Source organism: Macaca thibetana, chromosome 20 (assembly GCF_024542745.1).
Source record: "Macaca thibetana thibetana isolate TM-01 chromosome 20, ASM2454274v1, whole genome shotgun sequence".
NCBI lineage: Eukaryota > Metazoa > Chordata > Mammalia > Primates > Cercopithecidae > Macaca > Macaca thibetana.
This window is the reverse complement of record NC_065597.1, coordinates 48,947,467-48,972,887: the sequence shown is the minus strand read 5'-3', so window position 1 is coordinate 48,972,887 and position 25,421 is coordinate 48,947,467. Positions and strand designations below refer to the sequence as shown.

Genomic DNA, 25,421 nt, shown 5'->3' with positions numbered 1-25,421 from the left:
CAGGAGGTAGAGGTTGCAGTGAGCCAAGATCGTGCCACTGCACTCCAGCCTGGGTGACAGAGGGAGACCCCATTTCAAAAAAAAAAAAAAAAAAACACACACACAATCTCTAAAACTACATGAAATGAGACTGGGAAAGGAGTGAATCGCGGAGGAAAGCCAGGGTGAAATTCCCAAAATAGGGAAATGGATCCCGGTCAAGTAAAGGCAATAGATGCTCACCATGCCCTTGCTCCACAAGATGAGGTTCACAGACCAGCAGCATCAGAATCACACAGGAGCGGCTCAGAAATGCAAAGTCGCAGGCCACGTCCTAGGCGAACTGAGTCAGAACCCACCCCACAGTAAAGTCTGCTGGTGAGTCACCTACCCATCAAAGTCTCAAAAGTGCTGTGCTGCATATTAACTTTTTCAGTTGCTTAGATGATTTTTTAAGTTTTGTTTTATTGAGAACCACAAAAGGTAAGAACTAAGAGAGTCCTCCCAGGTCATCAGGTCCCATCCCTTGGCCTACGGATGGCGAAACCATTGTCACAGCCAGCAGCTGCCGCGTCCTGGGACTGTCTCATGGGGCGATGTGTCCTGAGCCTCAGCAGTGCCAGCCCAAGTCAGAAGGCCTCATTCAGAAGGGGGGTGTCCCAGCCACTGTCTGCTGTCACTCACAGCACCTGGCTGAGCCCCCATGAAGGATGGAGACCCACAGACACACACACACAGACACAGACACACACACAGACATCTCCAAATCTCTGATTCAGACTCACACACGGGCACACACAGATGCACGCTCAACACAGACACACGCAGGCCTTTATTCTATTACACAGAGCAGGGCTGGGGCCAGGGCAGGTCATTGTTGTCAGGCTGCGTCAGAAGGTGCAGAGTGTTCGGGGGACACGGGCCGAACCGCAAAGTGGTAATAAGTTACGGGGGGATTTCTCAGGCTGTTGTCAGGCTGGAGCAAGGGCAGGACGCCATGTGAGGACCCCAGAGCCACTTCCAGCTGTCCAGCTCCAGCCGTCCCAGACAAGCTTGGTTCCAGGACAGACTCGGCCTCCACTGAAACACACCAGGGCAGGGAGGAATATGGATCAGGAGGCTGATGGGGATCTGCAGGTACCCAGAGACAGAGGGACAAGCAGGAGGTAGGGTTGGGCAGGGGTCCTGGAGGGAGGGAATAGAGGCTGTGGGCCCAGGACAGGGTGGGGACAGGGCAGGCCTCTCACCCAGGCCCTCAGTTCAGCTCCTGCAGATTCTCGTAATCTGGAGCCCCCTCTTCCTCCACTTCCTCTGCCTTCTGGGAACTCAGGGCGGCTGTAGGGGAGGGGAGGTTGGTCTCCAGCTTGCAAGCTATCCCCCCAAGCCCAAGGCAGCTACCCCAGCTCCTGCACCTCCCGCAGCACACACCAGGCTCAGTCTTAGCCGCTCCGGGATGCAGCTCCTGGGACACATTCACATACTCCCGGCTGCCATCTGTGGAGACAGATCAGAAGGAGGGGCAGCCATGCAAAGGGGTCAGGAGGGCAAGAGAGCAGGGGGAGGCCCAGACAGAGGGGGCAGAGGGTGTGGGCAGTCCCAGGGTGGGGTCTGGTCACATTGAGAGCATGGTGGGGTGGCGGGGTGCAGGGGCAGGCACCGAGGAGCACCGGTCACTCACCTAGAGACGCTTCTGCGCTCTCCCCGCTCTCCGGAACGTTCACGTAATCATCAATGGACTCCACTGTGGGAAAGCCAGCCCCACCTCAGCACTGCGACCAGAGACCCTTGGCCACAGGTTCCCAGAGAACCCCCAACCTCAGTCACCCCCAACAGTAGACCCCAGAGGCTCCCCACACAGCCACCCCCATTAGCCCCACAGAATGGAGAGCGGGCACTCCAGGCTGGCAAGGATGGTGTTGGTGATGGTGATGGTGGCCTAGACAAGGTGAGGGCTGTGGAGAGCGGGGGAGGAGGTCCACTTGACCGGGACTGAGGAGGGTTCACGAAGGGTCAGGCCTCAGCACAGCCCCTAGGCTGGGGAACAGGGACGGAGTATGGCTCGGAGCAGTAGGAGTTTGGTGGCATGTGTGGAGGGGACATGACACACTTGGCCCAGCAGGAACCTCTTCCTCCCTGACCCCCATCCCCGCCCGCCCCCTGCCAGCCACTGCCTGTGTCCCACTCCCATATCAGCCCCTCATGGCGCCTGTCACCATCCATGTTATTTGGGGGTTTTGTTTTTGTTTTTCTTGAGACACAGTCTCGCTCTGTTGCCCAGGCTGGAATGCAGTGGCGCAATCTCGGCTCACCGCAGCCTTGACCTCCCAGACTCAGATGATCTTCCCACCTCAGCTCCTACCAGGCCAGGCTAAATTTTGGATTTTTTGTAGAGACAGGGTCTCCTTATGCTGCCCAGGCTGGTCTTGAACTCCTGGGTTCAAGTGACCCACCCGCCTCAGCCTCCCAAAGTCCTGGGATCACAGGTATCAGCTACCATGCCTGGTTATTTGGTTCTTTTATTTTATTTATTTATTTGTTTTTGAGATGGAGTCTCCCTCTGTTGCCCAGAGGGCTGGAGGGCAGTGGTATGATCTTGGCTCACTGCAACCTCTGCCTCCCGGTTCAAGCAATTCTCCTGCCTCAGCCTCCTGAGTAGCTGGGATTACAGGCGCCCGCTACCACGCCCTGCTAATTTTGGTATTTTTAGTAGAGACGGGGTTTCACCATGTTGACCAGGTCGGTCTTGAACTCCTGACCTCAGGTGATCCACCCACCTCCCAAAGTGCTGGGATTACAGGCGTGAGCCACCATGCCCAGCCTATTTGGTTCTCTTATGTGTTTCATGTTTGTTTTTGAAGACCGCCCCGGTTCAATCCCAGCTCCAGTACTAACCAACCACATAACCTCAGCCAAGGGACCTTACCTCTCTGTGCCCTAGTTTTCTCCTCTGTAAAATAGGACCTGTGACATAACAGTGCTGTTAAACAGATAAACCCTGCATCACACAAAGGGGGACAATTGGAGCACAGGAGGGCGAGGGCAGGCCCGGGAGCTCCAGGGCGGTGAGGTTAGTAAGTGAACATATGTCAGACTCAGCAAGGCATGCAGGAGGCCCTCGGTGAATCTTAGCTATTTTATCTTTTTTTTTTTTTTTTTAAACACTCTGTTACCCAGGCTGGAGCACAGTGGCATGATCTCGGCTCACTGCAACTTCCACTTCCCGGGCTCAGGTGATCTGCCCATCTCAGTCTCCTGAGCAGCTGGGACTACAGGCATGTGCCACCACGCTTGGTTAATTTTTTTTTTTATGTTTTGTAAAGATGAGGTTTAACCATGTTGCTCAGGCTGGTCTTGAACTCCTGGACTCAAGCAATCCTCCCGCCTCGGCCTCCCAAAGTGCTGGGATTACAGGAGTAAGCCACCATGCCCAGCCAGCTATTTTATCAGGACAGTCTGTCTCCTTAACTGTTATATCCATAGCATTAGCCCAGCAGAGGCACGCAGTAAACGCTGAATGAATGAATGAATGAATGAATGAATGAATGAATGAAAAGAAGTACTTGGATAGACAGTCGGGAGCTCAGGAGAGAGCAAACTGGGAATTTGGATAGCAAACAAAGCCAGGGTGTAGAAGTGATAGCCCAGGACAAGTATACACAGAGAGAACAAAGCAACAGAAATCTAAAGAATGTCAGATATTGGGGAAAGCCCAGAGGATGTGAACAGGCAGGATGAGACCATAAGGAAGGGTGAAAAGCAGCTCAAAGGAAACAGGGCAGTGCAGGAAGCAGAAAAAAACTGACAAACACACACAGACACATAAGACAGCCTCTAATTAATATCCTTAGAGATGTACAAGATGGTATTGCCTCCGTGAAACAAGAACAGAGGCTATAAAAAAAGAACAGTCAGAGAACAAGAAAGAGCTTCTGGATAGAAGAAATAAAATTGCAGTGGAAGGGTTGAAGAATAAAGTCAAGGAAATTTCCCAGATGATAAAAGGAAAGGATACAGAGATAGGAAAGGAGAGAAAATTAAGAAAATCAGAACAGGCCCGGGCATGGTGGCTCACACCTGTAATCCCAGCACTTTGGGAGGCCAAGGTGGGAGGATCACTTGAGCCCAGGAGTTTAAGGCCAGCCTGGGCAACATAGCGAGACCCTGTCTCTACAAAAAAATGTTTTAAATAAGCTAGATGTGGTGGCAGGCGCCTGTAATCTCAGCTACTTGGGAGGCTGAGGCTGAGTAGCTGACTTGGGAGGATCACTGGAGCCTAGGAGTTCAAGGCTGCAGCGAGCTACAATGGCACCGCTGCACTCCAGCCTATCCCTAAAAAAATTAAATAATAAAAACAAATGCCTGACTCACTGGAGAAGGCACTGTCTCGGAGGCCAGGGGTGCTGAGTGCAGTAGCTGATGGGGCGGCAGTGCTAGCGGCCGGAGTGCTGTCGGGAAGCACCACCCTGAAAAGAAGTGAAAAGGGCCGGTAAGCGAGGCCTCTAGCCCTAACCTCCCACCTCCCACTTGGCCACTCACAGGTAGCCCGGATTGTGATAGTCGTCCTCATCCTCATCCTCATCCGCATCCTCACAGGCTGGTTCTGGGGGTAACGACACAGAGGTCAGCCTAGCCCAGGATGGGCCCCAGCCTCCCTACCCAACCCAGGCACCTCGGATCCCAGACGCACCCTCGTTCTCGTAGCTCGCCACACTGTTGGCTTCAAAAAGAGGGCGAGAGGGAGACTGAGTCAGCTTAGGCCAGGCCTATCTTCTGCCCAGCCCCGGCCTCCTGAGTGCTTCCCCACACTTACCACCATCGGAATCCCGCCTGGAAGATGGCGTCCGGTGGGAGCCCCCGAGGGGCTGCGGGGATCTTCTGGGAGTCAAAGGTGAGGGGTCATGCCTGAGGTGGGACTCAGGGGGCCACAGCAGTTGCAAAAGGGAAAGGGGCCCCCAATCCAAAAAAGTGAGGGGGTGGAGAGTAGAGTTTGGAGGGATAAGGGCTGAGCAGCTACTCACGGGATGGGGAGCAGGTCTGGCTGGTTCAGGGGTGGGTAGGAGGTGACAGGCGGGTAGGCAGGTGGCCAGGGGGCGACTGTGTCTGAGGACACAGAACCAAGTTGAAAGAAGGACTCCAGACATCGTCAAGGCCTCAAAGAACAGACTACGCCCCTGAAACCCCCGCACCCTGGACAGGCCTGGGGGAGCCATCTCCCCTCCTCCCAGCTCAGGTCAAGGCCATGTGGGCAGCCCCAGGGCGGTGGGGGAAGGCTGAAGGTTCACGCTCACTTCCACACCAGGGGACCCTCTCCCTGGAACCTGAGGCAGGGGATCCTCCTTGTACTCACGAGGCCGTTTGATCTGGATGCCCCTTGGATACAAACTGGTAAAGGAGACACAGCTTGGGGATGGGGCTGGGAGAAGCCCCAGCCCTGCCCCGCCATGGGATGTGGAGGGAGACCCAGGGCGGCCAGGGCGGACTCACCTATCTGAGGATGCGCTGTCATAGGAGCCTGGGAAAGACAGGGCTGGTGAGGCAGGAACAGGGGGTGCTTAGGGCAGAAGGTGCTGGGGTCCAGGGACTCTCAGACGTGCTGGGATCAGGACGGAGGCAGGGACAGAGCCAGGACAGACACAGCGGCTGGGAGTGGAATGAGGATCCCGTCGGTGTGCCTGGGCCGCAGGTACCCCCACCAGTTTCCCACTCACCTGGCAATCTGTGGCAGTGCACACACAGTGCCATCAACACGGCCAGGATGGGCAGCAGCAGGAGCCCCAGCACGCAGGGGACAAGGATGGCCTCCTCCATCTGCAGGGGAGCTCGGAGCAGGCCGGCTGTACCCCCAGGCCCCTCAAGGGCAGAGCCAAGGCCAGACAAAGATGGGGTGAGGACCGGGTGAGGACCAGGCCCAGCAGGGGGCAGGGGGAAGGTAGGCACCAGGTGATGGGGGAGCCCAGGAGGAGGCGGCTGTGCCCTCCCCGGGGCTCCCAGGATGGGTCCCCTCTTTTACTGGGTTGAGTGGGCGTCCAGCTGGCTGTGGAAAGTCCCTGCTCCCAGGGTGGTCAGACCAGGGCCTGCGCTGAAGTCGGGGGATCCAGCCACCCCTGCGTCCCAGCCCTACCTGCCCCTCCTCGGCGCCCGCCTCTCCCTGTGCCCGCCCTCCCACCCGCCTGCGGCAGGAAGCTGTGGTGAGCGCCGGGCGAGGGCAGGAAATCATCAAGCTCTCAGCCGGCTGCACCCGCCCCCTTCCTACCCCACCCCACCAGTGGGGAGGGGGCAGGAGGAGGCCTGGAGCCACCCCAGGCACTCACCAAGTGTCTGCTGGCCCCCCCGGATGGGGACAGCCACCTGCCAGCTGGCAGTCGTGGCCTTCACATCCAGGACCCGGGGAGGCAGCAAGCAGGGAGGCCCTGACAGCGGGAATTCTGGGGTACAAAGGGCAGTGCCCACCCCCACCTCAGCCAGGCCTGCGGGGCAAGGGACAGGCTCCAGAGAAGCAGGGGCGTGACTCACAGTCACACTGAGCCAGCTCACTGGGAGGAGAGCAGTCCCCCATCTCAGTCACTCAGCCTAGAAGGGCAGAGACTCACCCAGAGTCCCAAGGAATGACCCACAATCTTCGGGATGAAGACGGGGTACAAGATCAGAGGCCACCCAGAGAAAGACGAGAGCAGGCACCTGGGGTCTGGCTACAAATTTTATTCCGTTACAAATAGCACCGAGCCCCTGGGGCTGCCCCTGTGGAGGGGGATCCCCCTCCTGGACCCCCACCTTCTCCCTTGAGCTGCCCATGTAGTGTCTGGGAGCTGGGACATGGCCCAGGGTCCCACTGGAAGCTGGGCCAGGCCAAGAGGTTAGGCTCAGGCCCTTCGTGGGGTGGGCCCAGGGCCAGCTGTGGCAGATGTGCAGGCAGGTGAGCGGCGGCCTCTCAGATGAGCACGCTGGCCACGGGCACGCGGGTGGAGCGGCCCCGCTGGGGCACCACAATCTGGTCGTCTGTGGGCCCTGCTTCATGCAGCAGGCCTGCGGGGGGAGGGTCAGAGCCAGGGTGAGCTGGACGGACAGACAGACAAAGCCAGAGAAGGGCAAACAGGCAGCGGGAAATGGATGGGGCAGTCACAGAGCCACCCGAGGGGTGGATGCAGACTGGAGGCCAAACAAGGCAAGAGCTGTGGACTTAGCTGCCGGGTGCACAGGAGTGGGCAGACAGATGGACGGGCAGACAGATGGACGGACAGACAGGCAGATCAAGAAGCTGGCCCAGGCACAGCTCCTAACTGACCCTGCACGTGCAGCTGCGCCCGCCGGCGGTCGCCCTCAATGAAGATGGCGGTGCCCAGGAAAGCTGCGCCACCCAGTGCCCCGACAAACGCACAGAGCATGAGCGAGAACTGCAGAGCCCGGAACTCGGACAAGAAGGAGGGTGGCCAGTTCCGGCGCAGGCGGTCAGAGATCTGCAGGGAGAGGAGACAGGAAAGCCTGGGAAGTCAGCCTCACAGATGAGCCAGGGAGGGCACGCCCCTGAGCTCCAGGGAGAAAGACAAGTGGAGCCCAGGAAAGGGAAGGAGGTTTGAGCCAGACGCAGTGGCTCATGCCTATCATCCCAGCTACTCGGGAGGCTGAGGTAGGAGGATCGCTTGAGCCCAGGAGGTCAAGGCTGCAGTGAGCCGTGATCGTGCCACTACACTGCAGCCTGGGCAACAGAGTGAGGTCTTGTCTCAGGAAAAAAAGAAAAAAGAAAGGGGGAGTCTGGACCACCAGGGTGAGGTCCCTGGCCTTACTGGTAGAAATATTCAAAGACAAAATCTTTCTCCTCCAGTTGACAATGGAAGGTGAGAAGTGCCCAGCACACAGGACACAGACACTTCACTAGGGCCAGGCTGTCTGATCCAGTCCAGGCTCAGGCCAACAGCCAGGTCTGGAAATGTAAGTTCCCCTACCCTGTGCCAGCCAAGAAACAATGCTCACCAGGCCAATGAGGTAGGGGCTCCCAGCGTCACCCAGCAGGTGGGACAGCACGATCTGGAAGGCCTCGGCGGTGGAGCGTCGCGTAGGGATCACCACGTACTATGGAGGAGTTGGTGGAGCTCAGTGGGTGCTCTGGGCTCCAGGGGGCAGGAGACCACCAAGGGTCCGCCTAGGCCGGGGTCAGAGGTGTGCCTGGGATTGAGGTCACAGGGCAGGCCAGGGGTCTGCCACAGATGTTATTTTTTGTAGAAGGTAGGTTGAGGCTGGGCTTTGAGGGGTAAAGGCAACACTCCTGACCCCAACCCTGCTCTCATCAGCCTCTGGGCTGACACTGGAGCTGCCCAGCGACTCACCAGCAGAATGTCGGCCACGATGGCCCAGTTCATGGACAGGAGGGTCTCTCCAATGAAGATGAAAATCTGTGGAGAGAGGGTGGGGGGTTCATGGCAGTAAGGGCAAACACATGGAAAGTTGACCATGTTCCCAGCTCATCTATTAACTAATTTAATCCTCACAACACCCCAGTGAGACAGGTGCTACTGATATTCCCATTTTACACATGACGAAACTGAGCACAGAGAGGTTAAGTTACTTGTCCAATGTCACACAGCTGGGAAGTGACAAAGCTGTGATTCAAAACCAGGCATTCCAGTGGCCATTACACTGACTGCTCCTCCACCCTGGACCCACGCCATTCCCCTTGACACCTGCTGGCTACTCACATAAGTGGCCACAATGCTACCACGGGCGCAGGCAAGGGACAGGAAGAGGAAGGGTGCAGAGCCCAGGAGGCCAGCGGCACAGACCAGGGGATCAGCCCGAGGATTGGAGTGGCGGAGCCGGCGGCTGATCTCCACGCCCAGGCCCACGCCCAGGACTCCAGTGAGGCAGGTGATGAGCCCAAAGATGAGGCTGAGGGTGAGGGAAGGGAATGGGGGTTTGTCCCTCTGCCTGCCAAGCCCCCTACGCTGTCCATCCTAGCCACCCTCACAACCAAGGTCCCTACACACACATGGTTCGCATAGCCCTAAGTGGCAGACATCATCCCATCACTTATTTCCCAGACCAGGAAATAGGAGATTCCAGGAGAGCAGGCAGCTTGTGAAGTCAGGAGTCAAACTCCCTGCCTGGGTCTGAGCCACAGATGCTCTTCACTCCAGCCCTGCCACCCACAGGCCCCCCGGCATAGCCCCATCTGGGCACCTGTCAGAGGAAGAGCAGGAGTCTCCGGGAAGGCAGGGTGGGGTCTCCCCAAGGACCACGCGGGAACGCAGCAGGAATGCCGGAGCCCACAGAGCCAGGGAGCCCGTGACAAAGGCCACAGCAGTGAAGCCCAGGGAAGACAGGACGAAACTAGGACTGCAGATAGTTGGGAGGGAGAGAGTAAGACCCCATGGAGGTGTCCAGGGCGGAGGGGACCTCTCTTCTCCCTTCCTGGCTTATTTTAGTAAGGTCACAACACCATGTGCAGAGGCGGTTCTGGCTCCCAGGATCTGGGCCTGTAATTCAAGCAGCTGCCACAAGGGGGCAGTAACGACCGAATTCCTGGCCTTGGGGTGTGGCCAGGAACAGGAACATCCCCACTTAAACTTCAAACCAGACGCCAGGGGGGCCTCAGATGGTGGTCTAGGGTGGGGATAAACTCACTTTCTTGCCAGAGCCCTCAGATCTGCCCACCACGAGGTGGGGTTCAGGGGTGGCGAATCTGAGTGGCGCTCCACAGCTCCCCTTGGCGGCTCCCGCACTACCAGGAACAGCAGCAGAACGGCCACCACTCCTAGACCCGGTGTCACCTGGGAGACAGAGGGCTTCAGGATAGGCACAGGCAGAGACACACTTAAGCCCTGGGCTGGGGGAGAGTGTGGGGTGCAATAACTCCAGCCTGAGACCTAAAATACCCAGTTAAGTGCCTGCTCTAAGAAGCCAAACCTGCAATTTGGGGGAAGGGGGCTGCCACTAGGGTCCACCCTATTTTTGCAAGCCTAGCTTTGCTTCCTTTTTGGTAATTTTCTTGTGGGAAACCAGTACCCCTACTTCTCTCAATCCACTTGGTTTAAATAGGTTCCCAGGCTTGGCCAACAAGAAGACTGTTAACCACCCCAGCCTCGGTGACAGATTCTGCAGAGGTATGTGACACATGTTCATCTAGTCAGACACTATCCTGGAAACACGGCCCCAGGGTCCAAGATGCCAATGTTGCTAAATGGAAAGATAACCATCTGGAGCTCTCACGTCCTTAAGAATGATGTTAACACAGAGGAAAGTAAAGCTCAGAAGAGAACGGCAGTGTAGGAGCCCTAGATCCAGCTTTACCTGACTGAAGCTCACCTGGGACTTTCAGGAAGAAAGTCAAGACAGCCCCTTTAGGGGGCTTACAGTTTTACAATGGGCTTCCGTCACCCGCACGCAAGAATTCTGTCTAGCACATGGCTTCCAGGTAAGGGCAGCCAGCCTCCTGCAGGCTCAGCAGAATGAGTGCTGCCTCAAAAAAGGGGTGTTTGGAGCCAGGCGCATGGCTCACACCCGTAAGCCCAGCACTTTAGGAGGCTGAAGCAAGAGGATTGCTTGAGGCCAGGAGTTCAAGACCAACCTTGAACTGGGCAACATACAAAGACTCCATCTCTACAACAACAAAAAAATGTGTGTGTGTGTGTGTGTGTGTGTGTGTGTGTGTGTGTGTGTGTAATGACATGATCTCTGCTCACTATAACCTCTGCCTCCCAGGTTCAAGTGATTCTCCTGCCTCAGCCTCCCGAGTAGCTGGGATTCCAGGCATGCGTCACCATGCCCAGCTAATTATGCATTTTTAGTAGAGACAGGGTTTCGCCATGTTGGTCAAGCTGGCCTCAAACTCCTGACCTCAGGGGATCCACCCACCTCAGCCTCCCAAAGTGTTGGGATTACAGGCGCAAGCCACCACACCTGGCAAAATTTTGTTTTTTTTGAGACGGAGTCTCACGCTGTCGCCCAGGCTGGAGTGCAGTGGCGCAATCTCAGCTCGCTGCAACCTCCGCCTCCTGGGTTCAAGTGATTCTCCTGCCTCAGCCCCCCGAGTAGCTGGGATTACAGGCATGCACTACCAAACCCAGCTAATTTTTGTATTTTTAGTAGAGACAGGGTTTCACCGTGTTGGCTAGGCTGATCTTGAATTCCTGACCTCAAGTAATCCACCTGCCTCAGCCTCCCAAAGTGCTGGGATACAGGTGTTAGCCACCACACCCAGCCTACAAAAAGAAAAAGTTTTTTTAATTAGCCAGGCATGGTGGCGGGCACCTATAGTCCCAGCTACTTGGGAGGCTGAAGTGGGAGGATCACTTGAGCTCAGGAGTTCCAGGCTGCAGTGAGCTATGACTGCACCACTGCACTGCAGCCTGGATGACACAAGACCCTGTCTCTTAAAAGAAAAATGGGCAGTGGGAAGGGGTTTGAAGGTAGGAAACAGGGATCAGTGAGAATGTCACTGACCTACCCCCAGGCCAAGACCAGACTCACCCTCAGAGCCCAGTGCCAGTCCCCAGCCATATCCTTCACTTTGGAGCCTGCAATGTAGCCCAGACCACTATGGGAGGGAGAGAAGGGAAAAAGTGGGGACAGCCAGTCAATCCAGTCCTCCACGCCAGGCCCTTCTGCCTTCCCCCAGACCCCAGGCCTGCTCACCTGCCCACCGGAATGGCAAAGTAGAAGATGCTGAGCATCCGGCTCCGCTGGTCGGCCACAAAGAGGTCGGCAATGAGAGTGGGCGCAATGGTGGAATAACTGGCCTCCCCGACCCCCACCAGGCCCCGGGTCAGGAGGAGCAGCCAGAAATGCTGGGGAGAGAGACCGGGGAGAGGTGGCACCCCAGCCTGCAGCCAGCCTCCGGGCTACCTCACCAGCCCGCTCCCGAGAGGCAGCAGGGATGGCGGGAGACGCCTGGGTTTTAGAATCACACAGACCTGGGCTTGCATCCTGGCTCCACCACTTACTAGCTGCGATTTGGGGAAAATAACTTAACCTCTCTGAGCCTCAGCTTCCTCATCTGCAAAAGGAGGATAACAACAACTTTTCACAGAGTTATTGCAAGGACTAGACAATAAAAGATCTAAATAAGACAACCCCTGCTTGCCTGGTAGGGGAAAGTTTTTTAATTTTTTTTAAATGAATAATGACCTTAGATGGCAGTTTATGTGTCTACCAAAGACACCTGAAGCTAAGGATGGGTCCAGTCACCCAAGGAAAATACGTAGGTCCTGGGGCTGAGGACAGAGTTCCAGGATGGAGTGAGAACAGGCAGAGGAGACTTCAAAGGAACAAAGAAGCAACAGCCAGGGAGGCAGGAGGAAAACCAGAAAAGTGTGGCATCGCAAAGGTAGGAGAGTTTCAGGAAAGAAGAATGGGTCAACAGCGCCAGAAGCTCCCAGGGGACCTAGCACGAACAGGGCCAGGAAGTTGGAGCTGTGTTTAGCAACCAGGAGGCCACTGTTGACTTTGGCAAGAGCAGGGTCCATGGAGTGGTGGGAGTAGAAGTTAGCGGCAGCGCTCGAGGGGTGAGCAGGCGTGAGGAAGTGCAGGCAGAGTGACGGCATCTCCCCAGCCGCTCTTTCACCCACACTCAGAATCACTGGCGCCACGCTCTTGGGGCCCTTCAGGAAGTCTGATCAGGAAGGAGAGGAGGGAGAGAGGGCAGGCCAGGTAGGGTATGGAGTGTTTAGGTATGGAGTAGAAGGAGTCAGTGGTCAAGGGAAGAGGGGATGATGGACAGAGAACGCTCTGGAAGAAAAGGGGAGAGGATGGGGTGGGGCAGGTTAACTCAGGCAAGGAAGGGTATAAAATGGCATGGACCAGGGAAACTGCAGGAGTCCCTGAGGCCCAGTCTGCCATGGCTCCAAGGAGCAGCATCAGAGACTGACAGGGAGTGGGTGTGGGCAGAAGCGGGAGCCAGCTCAGGGCCTCACCTCTCCGGGGATGAAGGATGACCCCAGTGTCACCAGGGACCAGAAGGCAATGCCCCCGCACATGAGATACTTCCGATTGTACCTGTCACCCAGGTAGCCAAACACAGGTGCCAACACCATGTAACTGGAGATGAACACTAGGGGGAAGGAGAGAGTCACAGCTCAGTCCAGGTACCCCTACCTCCCACTCCCACCCCAGCTGGAACCACTAAAGCACAAGAGATGCCCACCTTCTCCTCACGGAATTCACAACACCCCCACATCCCAGCCTGAATCCCATCAGAGCTTCCTGCCAGGCGGACACTCCAGCTCCATCCTGAACACCTTTCCAAATTTCCCATTGTACATGGATGGTCCCACTACTTGTCAATTCCTCCCACCTAGCCAAGACAAGCTCCAAACTCCATATATACCATGGCTCACAATGCCCCCGTCCGATCTAGCCCCTCCTACCTCTCCAAACTCATGGTCAGCCTTTTTCCCTTCCTCTCTCTGCATCCCAATGGCCCAGTTGTCAAGGTCAATACCACTAGGGGTTTGCGCACCTGCTGTCTCCTCTATCAAGGACATTCTCTCCTCTCCCCTGAAACTTCACAGAGCATAGTTCCTTCAGGTTCCAGCTCAGACACTTGCCCAGGGCCAAGGGTCAAGCATGCCCAGATGAGCATACATCCAGTCCCGACTCTCACATTTACTGTTTTCTCTTGTTTTTTTTAGACAAAGTCTCACTCTGTTGCCAAGCTGGAGTGCTGTGGCGCGATCTCGGCTCACTGCAACCTCTGCCTCCTGGGTTCAAGCGATTCTCCTGCCTCAGCCTCCCAAGCAGCTGGGACTACAGGGGCATGCCACCAGGCCCAGCTAATTTTTGTATTTTTAGTAGAGATGATGTTTTACCATGTTGGTCAGGATGGTCTCAATCTCCTGATCTCATGATCCGCCAGCCTCAGCCTCTCAAAGTGCTGGGATTACAGGCATGAGCCACAGTGCCTGGACTATTTTCTGTTACATAATACTTATCCCTATGGGAAAACTGTCCCACTTTAGTTTAGGGTTTTACTGACTGTTGCTCCCTCATGCATAGCATACCATCAGCTCCCAAGGCAAGGTCCTTGCCTGTATTGGCCATGACTGTGCTTCTTTCACTCATTTAACACACAGCCTAGTGCAAAATAGGTGCTCAATAAGCATGTGCTGAATTAAAAAGTGAATAAATGCAGCTGCCTAGAAAGAGCTGCTGCTCTAACTCAACACTTCTTCAGAGATTTGAAGACCTTGCCCTATGATCCCATTCTCATTGCTCCAGACTTCACCTCAAATACCTCCAGTTCCTCATTGGCCTGGAGTAAAGAAAAGAACACTGCAAGACCTGGTTTCAAATTCCTGTTCCGCCTCCAACTGGTGGTGTGACCCTGGGCAAGTCTTAACTCTTCTCCAAGCCTCAGTTTCTTTATAAGCTGTAGATATCACTACCTACTTCCTCTATAAAATAGGAACAATAATACCTGTTTTTGGCTGATGGAAGGGTTAGAAGACAAGGAGCATAAAAGTTCTTAGCAAAGTCCTACAGATGTAATCATCACTTCCTCCAGGCCTGGCACACAATGAGTACTCAGAAATGGTTGAGAAATGAAGGAAGGAAGGAAGAAAAAGAGAGCTTGACTCTAGCTTTGCCTCTCCCACAAGCCCCAGAGTTGTGAACAAGTAAAACGCACCTCTCCCCATTCCAGACACCCTCTCCTGCCTTTATTTATTTATTTATGAGATGGAGTCTCGCTCTGTCACCCAGGCTGGAGTGCAGTGGTGCGATCTAGGCTCACTGCAACCTCTGCCTCCTGGGTTCAAGTAATTCTCATGCCTCAGCCTCCCAAGTAGCTGGGATTACAGGCGCCTGCCACCAAGCCCGGCTAATTTTTGTATTTTTAGAAGAGATGGGGTTTCGTCATGTTGGCCAGGCTGGTCTTGAACTCCTAACTTCAAATGATCCACTCATCTTGGCCTCCCAAAGTGCTGGGACTACAGGCGTGAGTCACCGCACCCTACCCTCCTGCCATTATTTACTGGGTATCTACTATCTGCCAAACACTGCACTAGGCCCTTCACAGGCAATCTTTCAGTTAATCTTCACATCAGTCCTAAAAGATGATTTGTGTTATTACTCGTTCCATCTTATAGACAAGGAAAATGAGGCTTAGAGAGGTTGAGTGCCTTGCCTACCATCACACAAGAAGTGGAAGAGCTGAGATTTAAACCTAGATTTAAACTTCACCTGGGTGAAGTTATACTTAGTTATACTAAACTGACTCCCTCTTTAAATGTAGTGCCCCAGCTGACCCCCGAGCGACATCAGGGCCATCACCTCCCCTCACTGGCCACAAAACCTCCATTAATGAGCCCCCAGGCAGGAAAGCATGTGGTCCCAGTTGGGACAGAACAGAAAGAGGAGCGGCTGTGTGACCAGGAGGTGTCCCCACTCACCAGTCTGGATAAGCCCAGAGCTACTGTCCCCGATGTTGAAGAACTGCTCGATATCGGGAAGGACGCCTGAGAAGGAAAAAATTCAGGATGGTCCGGCAAAGCAGCGCCACCCTCGGGACCCTGGCTCCCCTCTCCTAGACTACCTTCCTCCTAGAAGTGAGTCCCTACCAGCCACGGTGAAGCGGTCCATGTAGTTCAGGAGATTGATGTAGCACAGCACCGCCACTATGAGAGCCGAATGGCCAGGAGACAGGCCGGTGATGCGCTGCAGCCCCTCCTGGTCCGGGACCTCGGGCTCCTCGGACTTCGGGTTCCCCATGGACCCTGGCAACCCCGGGTTGCCAGGCACTGGCCCGTCGTCCGGGTCATCCGCCTGGCTGAGGAAGGGCGCGGTGTCGGACCCGGCCATGGTCCCGGGGGGCCGCGCCCGGCCGCGCTCCGGTCCCACCGACGATCCCACCTGCGAGGGGAGGAGGCTGGAGAAAGGAGGATAGACTGAACCCAGGCGAGGGAAGTGCGCCCGGAGACGGGGAGCTTGCCCCGAAGCACAGAGCACGACTGAGAAGGGACCCGGGCCCTTTCACGCCTCCCCGTCTCAGTAGACACACAGCGCGGAGGGGACGTGCGGAATACACGTGAAGTTGGGGACAGGAGCGGGCTGAGGAGGGCACGATCCCGCGCTGAGGCCACCCCTCACCCGGGATAGGAGCCCGCTGCACTTGCTGTCGCTCAGCCCCGGCGCTGCACCACGGCAGCCGCCATGTTGCTCAAAGCCGGTCATGTGACGCGGGAGCCAGGGTGGAGGGGTCCCCACGGGCAAGCCCTCGACACGTGACCTGCCATCCGACTACGGAAGCTTCTTGGGCGTTCTGCCCGGGCTCACACGTCCTGTGGCGGCCGACCGGTCGCCGGAGTAACCAGGAGTCTTCCCAGATCCTGCGGTCCCTGGAGCGTCAAAAAGGGCGTCTCGGTGACTTGGTGGAGTCGCCTGCCTTCCGAATTTCAGCTGTCTTATCTGGAACCCCCACGTGGCAGACTGCTTCTTCATCAAACGGGATAATGGGGTCTCAAAAGGTTTTGGAAGCAGTAGATACCTCTAAAAACCAAGGAGCAGCCCTAGTTCTCGGGAACCATCCTCTCTTCCTCCCAGGGTCTGGTTGGAGGCTTTTTACGCTCAGTAAAAGATGGATGGATGGATAGATGGATGGATGAAGCTTGAGCAGCGCGATGGATGGAGGGATGGAGGAACGGACGGAGCTTGAGCAGCGCCCCGCCCTTTGTTGAGATTCTCCAACCCTGCTAGCCTTGTAAACTCCTGAACCTTCACCGTGGACACTTAAATACCTATTAAAGGAAGCGTCTCCACCCGCCCCTCCTGGAGCATGTTTTTCCTCACTCCAGTCGGGATTGCAGCCCTTCAGCGGAGCCTCCTGTGGGCTTTTGTAGGGCAGGAAGGGACTCCGAGCCTAAGGAGACTCCCGCTACAGGACTGGGGTCAAAGGGATAACTTGGAGTGATTCTTTAGTGGCACCCTATAATCTCCAAGGTACATCTAATAAACAGGCACTCTAAATAAAATTAGTATAGTTCTGTGCAAATACAGCTTGAAGACCCAGCTTTCAACCAGCCCTTGAAGCCCCTCTACTGAAATTCTGGAACCTAGTGGGGAGAGCATCCCCCCACCCCAAAACGCCTTATTAGAAACTTTCGAGTCCGAATACCCATAATCGGCTTTGCCCCCCATATTAGGTGCCTCGTGTTTCAGAACCTTAAGCTTGGGTTTCCCCTGGCAGACAGGAACTTCAGGTTGCAGCCATTTAATTCCCTCAACAAAATATTATTGAACATCTACATGCCTGGCATTTTACCAGGCTTCAGGGAAAGGCAGACTTACTCGCTTCCCTGGTGGAGCGTATCTAGAGAGTGATACACGTTGTAAATTGCACCTGTGAAGTGAAAGGGCAAGCCACAGGTTGAATGAAGATATTTACAAAGCATCTATCTGCCAAAGGACTTGCATCCATGTAAAGAACCTTTTTTTTTTTTTTTTTTTTTTTTTTTTTGGAGACAGAGGCTTCCTCTGTCACCCAGGCTGGAGCTGGAGTGTAGTGGCGGGATCTCGGCTCACTGCAACCTCCACCTCCCAGGTCCAAGCAATTCTTGTGCCTCAGCCTCCCAAGTAGCTGGGATAACAGGCACACGCCACCACGCTCGGGTAATTTTCTGTATTTTTGGTAGAGATGGGGTTTCACCAGGTTGGCCAGGCTGGTCTTGAACTCCTGACCTCAAGTGGTCTGCCCGCCTTGGCCTCCCACCATGCTGGGATTACAGGGGTGAGCCACCATGCCCAGTGTCATTTTAATTTTTATGTTTGTAGAGATGAGTTCTCACTCTGTTGTCCAGGCTAGTCTGGAACTCCTGAACTCAAGCAATCCTCCTGCCTCATCCTCCCAAAATACTAGGACTACAGGTGTGAACCACTGCACCTGGCTCCTTTGTCCATTTTAAAAATTGTGTTTTTGGCCAGGCACAGTGGCCCATGCCTGTAATCCTAGCACTTTGGGAAGCTGAGGTGGGAGGATCACTTCAGCCCAGGAGTTCAAGATCAGCCTGGGCAACAAAGCGAGACTCATCTCTACAAAAAACTAAAAAAATTAAAATTAAATATACATTTTCCATATGACCCAGCAATTCCACTCCTAGGTAACTATCAATGAGAAATGAAAACGTGTCCAAACAAAAACCTGTATATGAATATTCATAAACGCATTATTCATAATAGCCCCAAAATGAAAAGAATCCACATGTCCATCAATGGGGCATAATCTATTCATACAATGGGAATAGCTTAGCAATGAAAAGGAATGAACTGTCAGAGACATTCGAACCAGAGTGACTCCATTTTGAGTGAGGGCTAGGAAAATAAGGCTAGGACTTGCTGGACTGAATTCCAGAAAGTAAGGCATTCCTAGACTCGAGATGTTTATGGTTAAGGGAACAAATTAATAACGTTTACTAAGCCGGGGGCGGTGGCTCACGCCTGTAATCCCAACACTTTGGGAGGCTGAGGCGGGTGGATCACGAGGTCAGGAGTTCAAGACCAGCCTGGTCAAGATGGTGAAACCCCATCTCTACTAAAAATACAAAAAAAAAAAAAAAAAAAAAAAATTAGCCGGACGTGGTGGTGGGTGCCTGTAATCCCAGCTACTTGGGAGGCTGAGGCAGAGAATTGTTTCAACCCAGGAGGCAGAGGCTGCAGTGAGCCGAGATCATGCCACTGCACTCCAGCCTGGGCAACCGTGTGAGACTCAAAAAAAAAAAAAAAAAAAAAAAAAAATTAGCCGAGCATGGTGGCACACACCTATAATCCCAACTACTCAGGAGGCTGAGGCAGAAGAATCACTTGAACCTGGGAGGCGGAGGTTGCAGTGAGCTGAGAGAGCACCATTGCACTCCAGCCCAGGCAACAAGAGCAAAGCTGCATCTCAAATAATAATAATATAATAATGTTTACTAAACAGACCCAGACTTGGGAGTGTCCAGATATCCCAATATATGGAGAACAAAGGCATTCCTAATTTTGCTTTAAAGATAACAATATTGATTCTTGCTAAATATAGTAATTAAGAAAATTAGCCGGGCGCAGTGGCTCATGCCTGTAATCCCAGCACTTTGGGAGGTCAAGGCAGGCGGATCATGAGGTCAGGAGTTCAAGACCAGCCTGGCCAACATGGTGAAACTCCCGTCTCTACTAAAAATACAAAAATTAGTTGGGCATAGTATTCCTGTAATCCCAGCTACTTGGGAGGCTGAGGCAGGAGAATTGCTTGAATCGGGACCCAGGAGGCGGAGGTTGCAGTGAGCCGAGATCACGCCACTGCACTCCAGTCTGGTCAACAGAGTGAGACTCCATCACAAAAAAAAAAAAAAAAAATCCTTTTATCACAAACCCTTGTAGCAGAGCACATCTCCCCATACGTATGAGTCTTGTACATAAGGTGGACGCCTTCCTCCTCTTACTTCCAGGAATGTCCTACACTGTCTATGGAGTAGCTGTACTTTCACCAGTTTACTTTTTTTTTTTTTTTTTTTTTTTTTTTTGAGATGGAGTCTCACTCTGTAGCCCAGTGCAATAGCATGACCTCAGCTCACTGTAACCTCTGCCTCCCGGGTTCAAGTGAGTCTCCTGCCTCAGCCTCCCAAGTAGCTGGCATTATAGGCCCCCACCACCTCGCCCAGCTAATTTTTGTATTTTTAGTAAAGATGGGGTTTCGCCATGTTGGCCAGGCTGGTCTTGAACTCCTGACCTCAGGTGATAAGCCCACCTCGGCCTCCCAAAGTGGTAGGATTACAGGCATAAGCCACTGCGCCTGGCCCAGTTTACTTTCTTAATAAACTTGCTTTTACTTCACACTGCGGACTAGCCCCAAATTCCTTCTTGTGCAAGATCCAAGAACCTGGCCAGGCGCAGTGGCTCAAGCCTGTAATTCCAGCACTTTGGGAGGCCAAGACGGGCGGATCACGAGGTCAGGAGATTGAGACCATCCTGGCTAACCCGGTGAAACTCCGTCTCTACTAAAAAATACAAAAACCTAGCCAGGCGAGGTGGCGGGCGTCTGTAGTCCCAGCTACTCGGGAGGCTGAGGCAGGAGAATGGCGTGAACCCGGGAGGCGGAGCTTGCAGTGAGCTGAGATCCAGCCACTGCACTCCAGTCTTGGCGACAAAGCGAGACTCTGTCTCAACAACAAAAAAAAGGCCGGGCGCGGTGGCTCAAGCCTGTAATCCCAGCACTTTGGGAGGCCGAGATGGGCGGATCACGAGGTCAGGAGATCGAGACCATGCTGGCTAACACGGTGAAACCCCGTCTCTACTAAAAAATACAAAAAATTAGCTGGGCGAGGTGGCGGGCGCCTGTAGTCCCAGCTACTTGGGAGGCTGAGGCAGGAGAATGGCGTGAACCCAGGAGGCGGAGCTTGCAGTGAGCTGAGGTCCGGCCACTGCACTCCAGCCTGGGCGACAGAGCGAGACTCCATCTCAAAAAAAAAAAAAAAAAAAAAAAAAAAACCAAGAACCTTCACTTGGGGTCTGGATTGGGACCCCGTCCTGTAACAGAACTACTGATACAAACTCAGAAACATTGTATTAAGTGAAAGAAGCCAGACACAAAACACTGCATACTGTGTTATTCATTTATATGAACATCCGGAGAAGGCAAAAGTAAGGTGATAGAAAGCAGATTAGGGGTTGCCTGGGGTCACGGGCAAGAAAAGGAAACTTTTGCACAACCCTGTACATCTACCAAAACTCACTGAAGACCAGGCATGGTGGCTCACACCTGTAATTCCAGCGCTTAGGGAGGCTGAAATGGGAAGACTGTTTGAGGTCAGGAGTTTGAGGCTGCAGTGAGCTATGATTGCACCACTGCACGCCAGCCTGGGTGACACAGCAAGACCCTGTCTCTACATAAATAATTTTTTGAAAAAATTCACTTAACTGTATGTTTAAAATGAGTCAATATTTAGGTATACTAATTAAACTACAATAGGCCAGGAGTGGTGGCTCACTTGAGTTCAGGAGTTCAAGACCAGCCTGGCCAACATGGGGAAATCCTGTCTCTACTAAAAATACAAACATTAGCCAGGCGTGGTGGTGAACACCCGTAATCCTAACTACTTGGGAGGCTGAGGCAGGAAAATCGCTTGAACCTCACTGCAGAGGTTGCACTGAGCCAAGATTGTACCACTGCACTCCAGCCTGGACAACAGACTGAGACTCCGTCTCAAAAAAGAAAAGAAAAGAAAATATCATTCTGGCTGCAACAAGGAAGATGGCTTTGAGAGGCCAGAGGGAAAATAGCCACCCGTGAAGCAACTGTGGCACTAGCCTAGGCTGCAGGCAGTGGTGGGTTGGCCTAGGACAGCATCGAGAGGGGCAGGGGGAGCTGATTTGGGAGGGAGCTGGGCTGTTAAGTTGAATGGGTGATGCAGTGGTGTGGGGGATGAAGAGGGATCAAGAATGAAGCTTTTCTGGCTCATGCAGAGATGGATGGTGCTAGGATTCTTTGAGACAGGAGTTCAATCATTCAGCAAACATTTGTTAGGATACTACTGTGTCAAGGTGTCAGACACCAAGCAAGAAACTTTTTTGAGATGGGGGTCTTGCTCTGTTGCTCAGGCTGATGTGCAGTGGCACAATCACAGCTCACTGCAGCCTCAAACTCCTGGGCTCAAGCGATCCTCCTGCCTCAGCCTCCTGAGTAGCTGGGACTACAGGCATGCACCACACTCTTGGCTAATTTGTTTATGTTTGTAGAGATGGGGTCTCGCTAGATTGCCCAGGCTGGTCTGGAACTCCTGGCCTCAAGTGATCCTCCCACCTCAGCCCCCTGAAGTGCTGGGATTACAGGTGTTGGCCACTGCGGCCCAGCCAAGAGATTTTTAAGAACAAGAGCTTATTTTTCAGGGAGCTTATAGTCCCATAGGGGAGCAAAACCTGGACATGTGGATGGGGGTACCAAGCCAGAATCCAAGCAGAGGTGGGACACACAAAAGACGATGTGACCAGTCCTATGAGGAGCCTTACGGAGGAACTGACCCTGAGTTGGAGGAGGTGACAGGGGTAGGGAGGTAGGAAACTGTAAAGGCATAGAGAAAAAAGGCAAAATGGTATCTTGCCACTTCAAGTGTGATCAGCTGCATCACATCACTTGGGACCTTGCTGGAAATGCAGCATCTCACGCCCCACCCCAGCTGCCGATCCAGCATCTGCACACTAACGAAGTCCCCAGACAACCTGTGTGCACACTGACGAGTCAGTCTCTGGTCTCCTTGAGAATTTTGAGCCATACATCAGACCCACTTGCATCTACACTGGGCTGTGCAATGGGAGGCCCTGTGGTCTGGAGCAGTTTCATTCATCTTTCTAAGCTTCTGTTTTTCTTTTCTTTTTTGAGACAGAGTCTTACTCTGTTGCCCAGGCTGGAGTGCAGTGGCACAATCTCAGCTCACTGCAACCTCCGCCTCCCGGGTTCAAGCGATTATCCTGCCTTAGCCTCCCGAGTAGCTGGGATTACAGGTGTGCCTCACTACATCTGGTTATTTTTATTTTTTCGTAGAGATAGGGGTTCACCATGTTGGCCAGGGTGGTCTCGAACTTCTGACCTCAAATGATCCATCCGCTTCAGCCTCCCAAAGTGCTGGGATTACAGGCATGAGCCACTGTGCCCGGCCCTAAGCTTCTGTTTTTCTTCTGTAAAATGGGAGTAAGAACACCTACCTCACAGGATTGCTCCGAGGATGAATGAGGTTATAAAAAGAGCCAAGGTTGATATGTGGCACTGAGTAAAGGCACATTAAAGTTTCAAAGGTCTCTAATCAGGAGAGTTTGAGGAAGCTCATCCAGAGCCAGGTGCAGTGGTTCACGCCTATAATCCCAGCCCTTTGGGAGGCCAAGGCAGGAAAATTGATTGAGGCCAGGAGTTCCAGACCAGCTTGGGAAACCCAGGGAGATTCCATCTCTACACAAAAATTTAACAACTAGCAGGTGTAATGTCATGCACCTGTAGTCCCAGCTACTCAGGAGACTGAGGTGGGAGGATTGCTCGAGTCCACAAGATCGAGGCTGCAGTGAGCTATGATAGCACCACTACACTCCAGCCTAGGTGACAGAGAAGACCCCATCTCAAGAAAACAAAACAAGGCAGGGAACAATGGCTCACACCTATAATCCCAGCACTTTGGGAGGCAGAGGCAGACTGCTTGAGCTCAGCAGTTCAAGATCAGCCTGGGCAACATAGTGAGATTCCCCCTCTACAAAAGATACAAAAAAATTAGGTGGGCATGTTGGCATGCACCTGTGGTCCCAGCTAATCAGGAGGCTGAGGTGGCAGGATCACTTGAGCCCGGGCAGCAGAGGTTGCAGTGAGCCAAGATCACACCACTGCACTCCAGACTGGTGATAGAACAAGACCCTATTAAAAAAAAAGAAAAGAAAAAGAAAGAAGGAAACATCACCCTAGATATTCTTTTAGACATGTAAAAGGATGAATACTCTCATCATAAAAGATAAAGAAATGCAGTCTTTTACAATGAGTAAGTACTCTTTCCCATATCCTTCCCAGATTAAGTCGGGGAAGGCATGAGGAAACTGGAGACTTCCAGCACTTGCTAGGGCATACGTAAAAAGGTACATGCACTTTGGTTAGCAATCTGATAGTATTCAAGAATTAGTGACCAGTGATTCCACTCTCAGATGGAAACCCCCGAGAAAAATCCCACACAGGTACCCCAAAGGGAACACTACATTGCTTGCAATAGCTACATGCTGGAATTAGAACTAGGTTTGGTTATAAGTGATAGAAACCCTAAAATAAGTGATTTAAAGTGAGGCAGCAGTCCCTCTTTCATGTGAAAGCCCAGAGGTCAGCACTGCCAGGCCAATGAGGTGCCACATGGATGCTGTGATCCAGGCGCCTTCTCTCACCATCCTGGCCCATGTGGCTTCTGTTCCAGAGGTCACCTAAAGTCAGCAGGGCTGCTCCACTTCCGGTAAGCAGGCAGGAGGCAAGCGAAGGAGAGGGGACAAGCTGCCCGCTATGCACGCTTCTGGGAAGTGATACTCCATTCCACTTATACCCCAGGAGCCTGTATTGGCACTTGGCTACATCTAGCTACAATGGAGGCCAGGAAGTACTGTCTTAATTTTTTTTTTTTTTTTTTTTGAGACAGGATCTTGATTGTTGCCCAGGCTGGAGTGGGTTGGCACAACCGTAGCTCATTGCAACCTCAACCTCCTGGGTTCAAGCGATCCTCCCACCTCAGCCTCCCAGGGTGCTAGGTAGGATTCCAGGTGTGCGCCCCCACGCCCGGCCACTGTTTTTATTCTGAGTGTCTCTGTGCCTTGCTAAAAACCATGGGTCCTAGTACCACAGAAGGAGGAAAAATGGACGTGAAGGACTAACAGTTTCTGTCACAAGGGTCTTAGTGGGGGGTCACATGAGGGTCACAAAGACAAAAATCCTCCAGTATACACAAGTTGAACATATTGCCATTTATTCTGTTGAGGTTAAATGTATAATTTTAACATATTCAAACTTATTAATGGACATTTAAAAAGCTAAAAAAGTGGAGAGCTGTACCATGTCGTGGATTCTTTTAATGTTATAAAATTCAAAGAAATGCCACATTCCAACAAAACATTTTAAGAAGTTGACATACTTTTGTTAAAATCATGCAAATGTCAGAGAAAGGTTAATGGCTTTTTTTTTTTTAGTAGACATTACTGAAAAAATGGCTTATTGTATCACAAAAAGTGAAACTTGGATCTCATACACAAAGGTGTATTTCACTGGATTTTTTTTTTTTTCAGACAGAGTTTCACTCTTGTCGCCCAGGCTGGAGTGCAATGGTGCGATCTCGACTCACTGCAACCTCTGCCTCCTGGGTTCAAGCAATTCTCCTGCCTCAGCCTCCCGACGTAGCTGGGATTAAAGGGGCGCGCCACCACACTTAGGTTTTTTGTTTTTTGGGGGTTTTTTTTTGTATTTTCAGTAGAGACAAGGTGTCACCATGTTGGCCAGGCTGGTCTTCAACTCCCGACCTCCGGTGATCCACCGCCTCAGCCTCCCAAAGTGCTGGGATTAAAGGCATAAGAAACTATGCCCAGCTGATTTCTTTCTTTCTTTTTTTTAAGAGACAAGGTCCCACTGTGTTGCCCAGGCTGGTCTCAAACTTCTGGGCTCCAGCAATCCTCCTACCTTGGCCTCCTGAGTACAAAAGTGCATCTCAAATAGTTTTAAAATGATGTTCAATATTTAGCAACCAGTACAGCCCAGCATTAACCAATCAGAAGAAGTGTCTGACTGTTGAGAACAGATGCAGCCAAGGTGCCACCCCTGTGTGTACCAGCTGGACTTCAGCACTGTGTAGTGTTCTCAATATGAAAGGAAAAGCTAAACAGCTAACAGGAGAAAATGTAAAATATCTTAACAACTCTATCAAATAAGCAATTAAAAAGCAACCAACTGCAGAACAAGATAGTTCATAATACTGTCTACACTAAAATTA

General features: G+C 52.9%; 3 protein-coding genes across 7 annotated transcripts in view; 1 reads left to right on the top strand and 2 right to left on the bottom strand.

Moving 5' to 3' along the window:
* TUFM (Tu translation elongation factor, mitochondrial) overlaps positions 1–25,421 on the top strand; it is a 250,029-nt gene that overhangs the window by 97,625 nt on the left and 126,983 nt on the right. The gene's annotated exons all lie outside the window — the stretch shown is intronic.
* On the bottom strand, positions 797–6,360 carry LAT (linker for activation of T cells). 2 transcript variants are annotated; one of them, XM_050774005.1, is made up of 12 exons: positions 5,688–6,360; positions 5,464–5,491; positions 5,327–5,361; positions 4,998–5,079; positions 4,790–4,851; positions 4,667–4,696; positions 4,516–4,579; positions 4,348–4,442; positions 1,658–1,720; positions 1,408–1,473; positions 1,227–1,314; positions 797–1,059 (listed from the first exon to the last, which is right to left on the bottom strand). In XM_050774005.1, the coding sequence occupies exons 1-11, from the start codon at positions 5,785–5,787 to the stop codon at positions 1,235–1,237; spliced, it is 705 nt and encodes a 234-aa protein (XP_050629962.1). In that variant the 5' UTR covers positions 5,788–6,360; the 3' UTR covers positions 797–1,059; positions 1,227–1,234. The 2 variants fall into 2 exon arrangements, with proteins under 2 accessions (XP_050629962.1, XP_050629961.1); XM_050774004.1 differs by having other exon boundaries at positions 4,790–4,854; positions 5,688–6,358.
* Positions 6,461–16,229, bottom strand: SPNS1 (SPNS lysolipid transporter 1, lysophospholipid). 4 transcript variants are annotated; one of them, XR_007722054.1, is made up of 14 exons: positions 16,054–16,229; positions 15,525–15,816; positions 15,357–15,422; positions 12,882–13,018; positions 11,605–11,756; positions 11,440–11,506; positions 9,595–9,740; positions 9,151–9,306; positions 8,670–8,859; positions 8,301–8,366; positions 7,948–8,046; positions 7,262–7,433; positions 6,751–7,002; positions 6,461–6,668 (listed from the first exon to the last, which is right to left on the bottom strand). XR_007722054.1 is itself a non-coding variant. In XM_050773934.1 (13 exons), exons 1-13 carry the CDS (start codon positions 16,135–16,137, stop codon positions 6,908–6,910), a joined length of 1,722 nt encoding a protein of 573 aa, XP_050629891.1. In that variant the 5' UTR covers positions 16,138–16,229; the 3' UTR covers positions 6,664–6,907. The 4 variants fall into 4 exon arrangements, 3 of the variants coding, with proteins under 3 accessions (XP_050629891.1, XP_050629892.1, XP_050629893.1); XM_050773934.1 differs by having other exon boundaries at positions 6,664–7,002; XM_050773935.1 differs by having other exon boundaries at positions 6,664–7,002; positions 15,525–15,729; positions 16,054–16,225.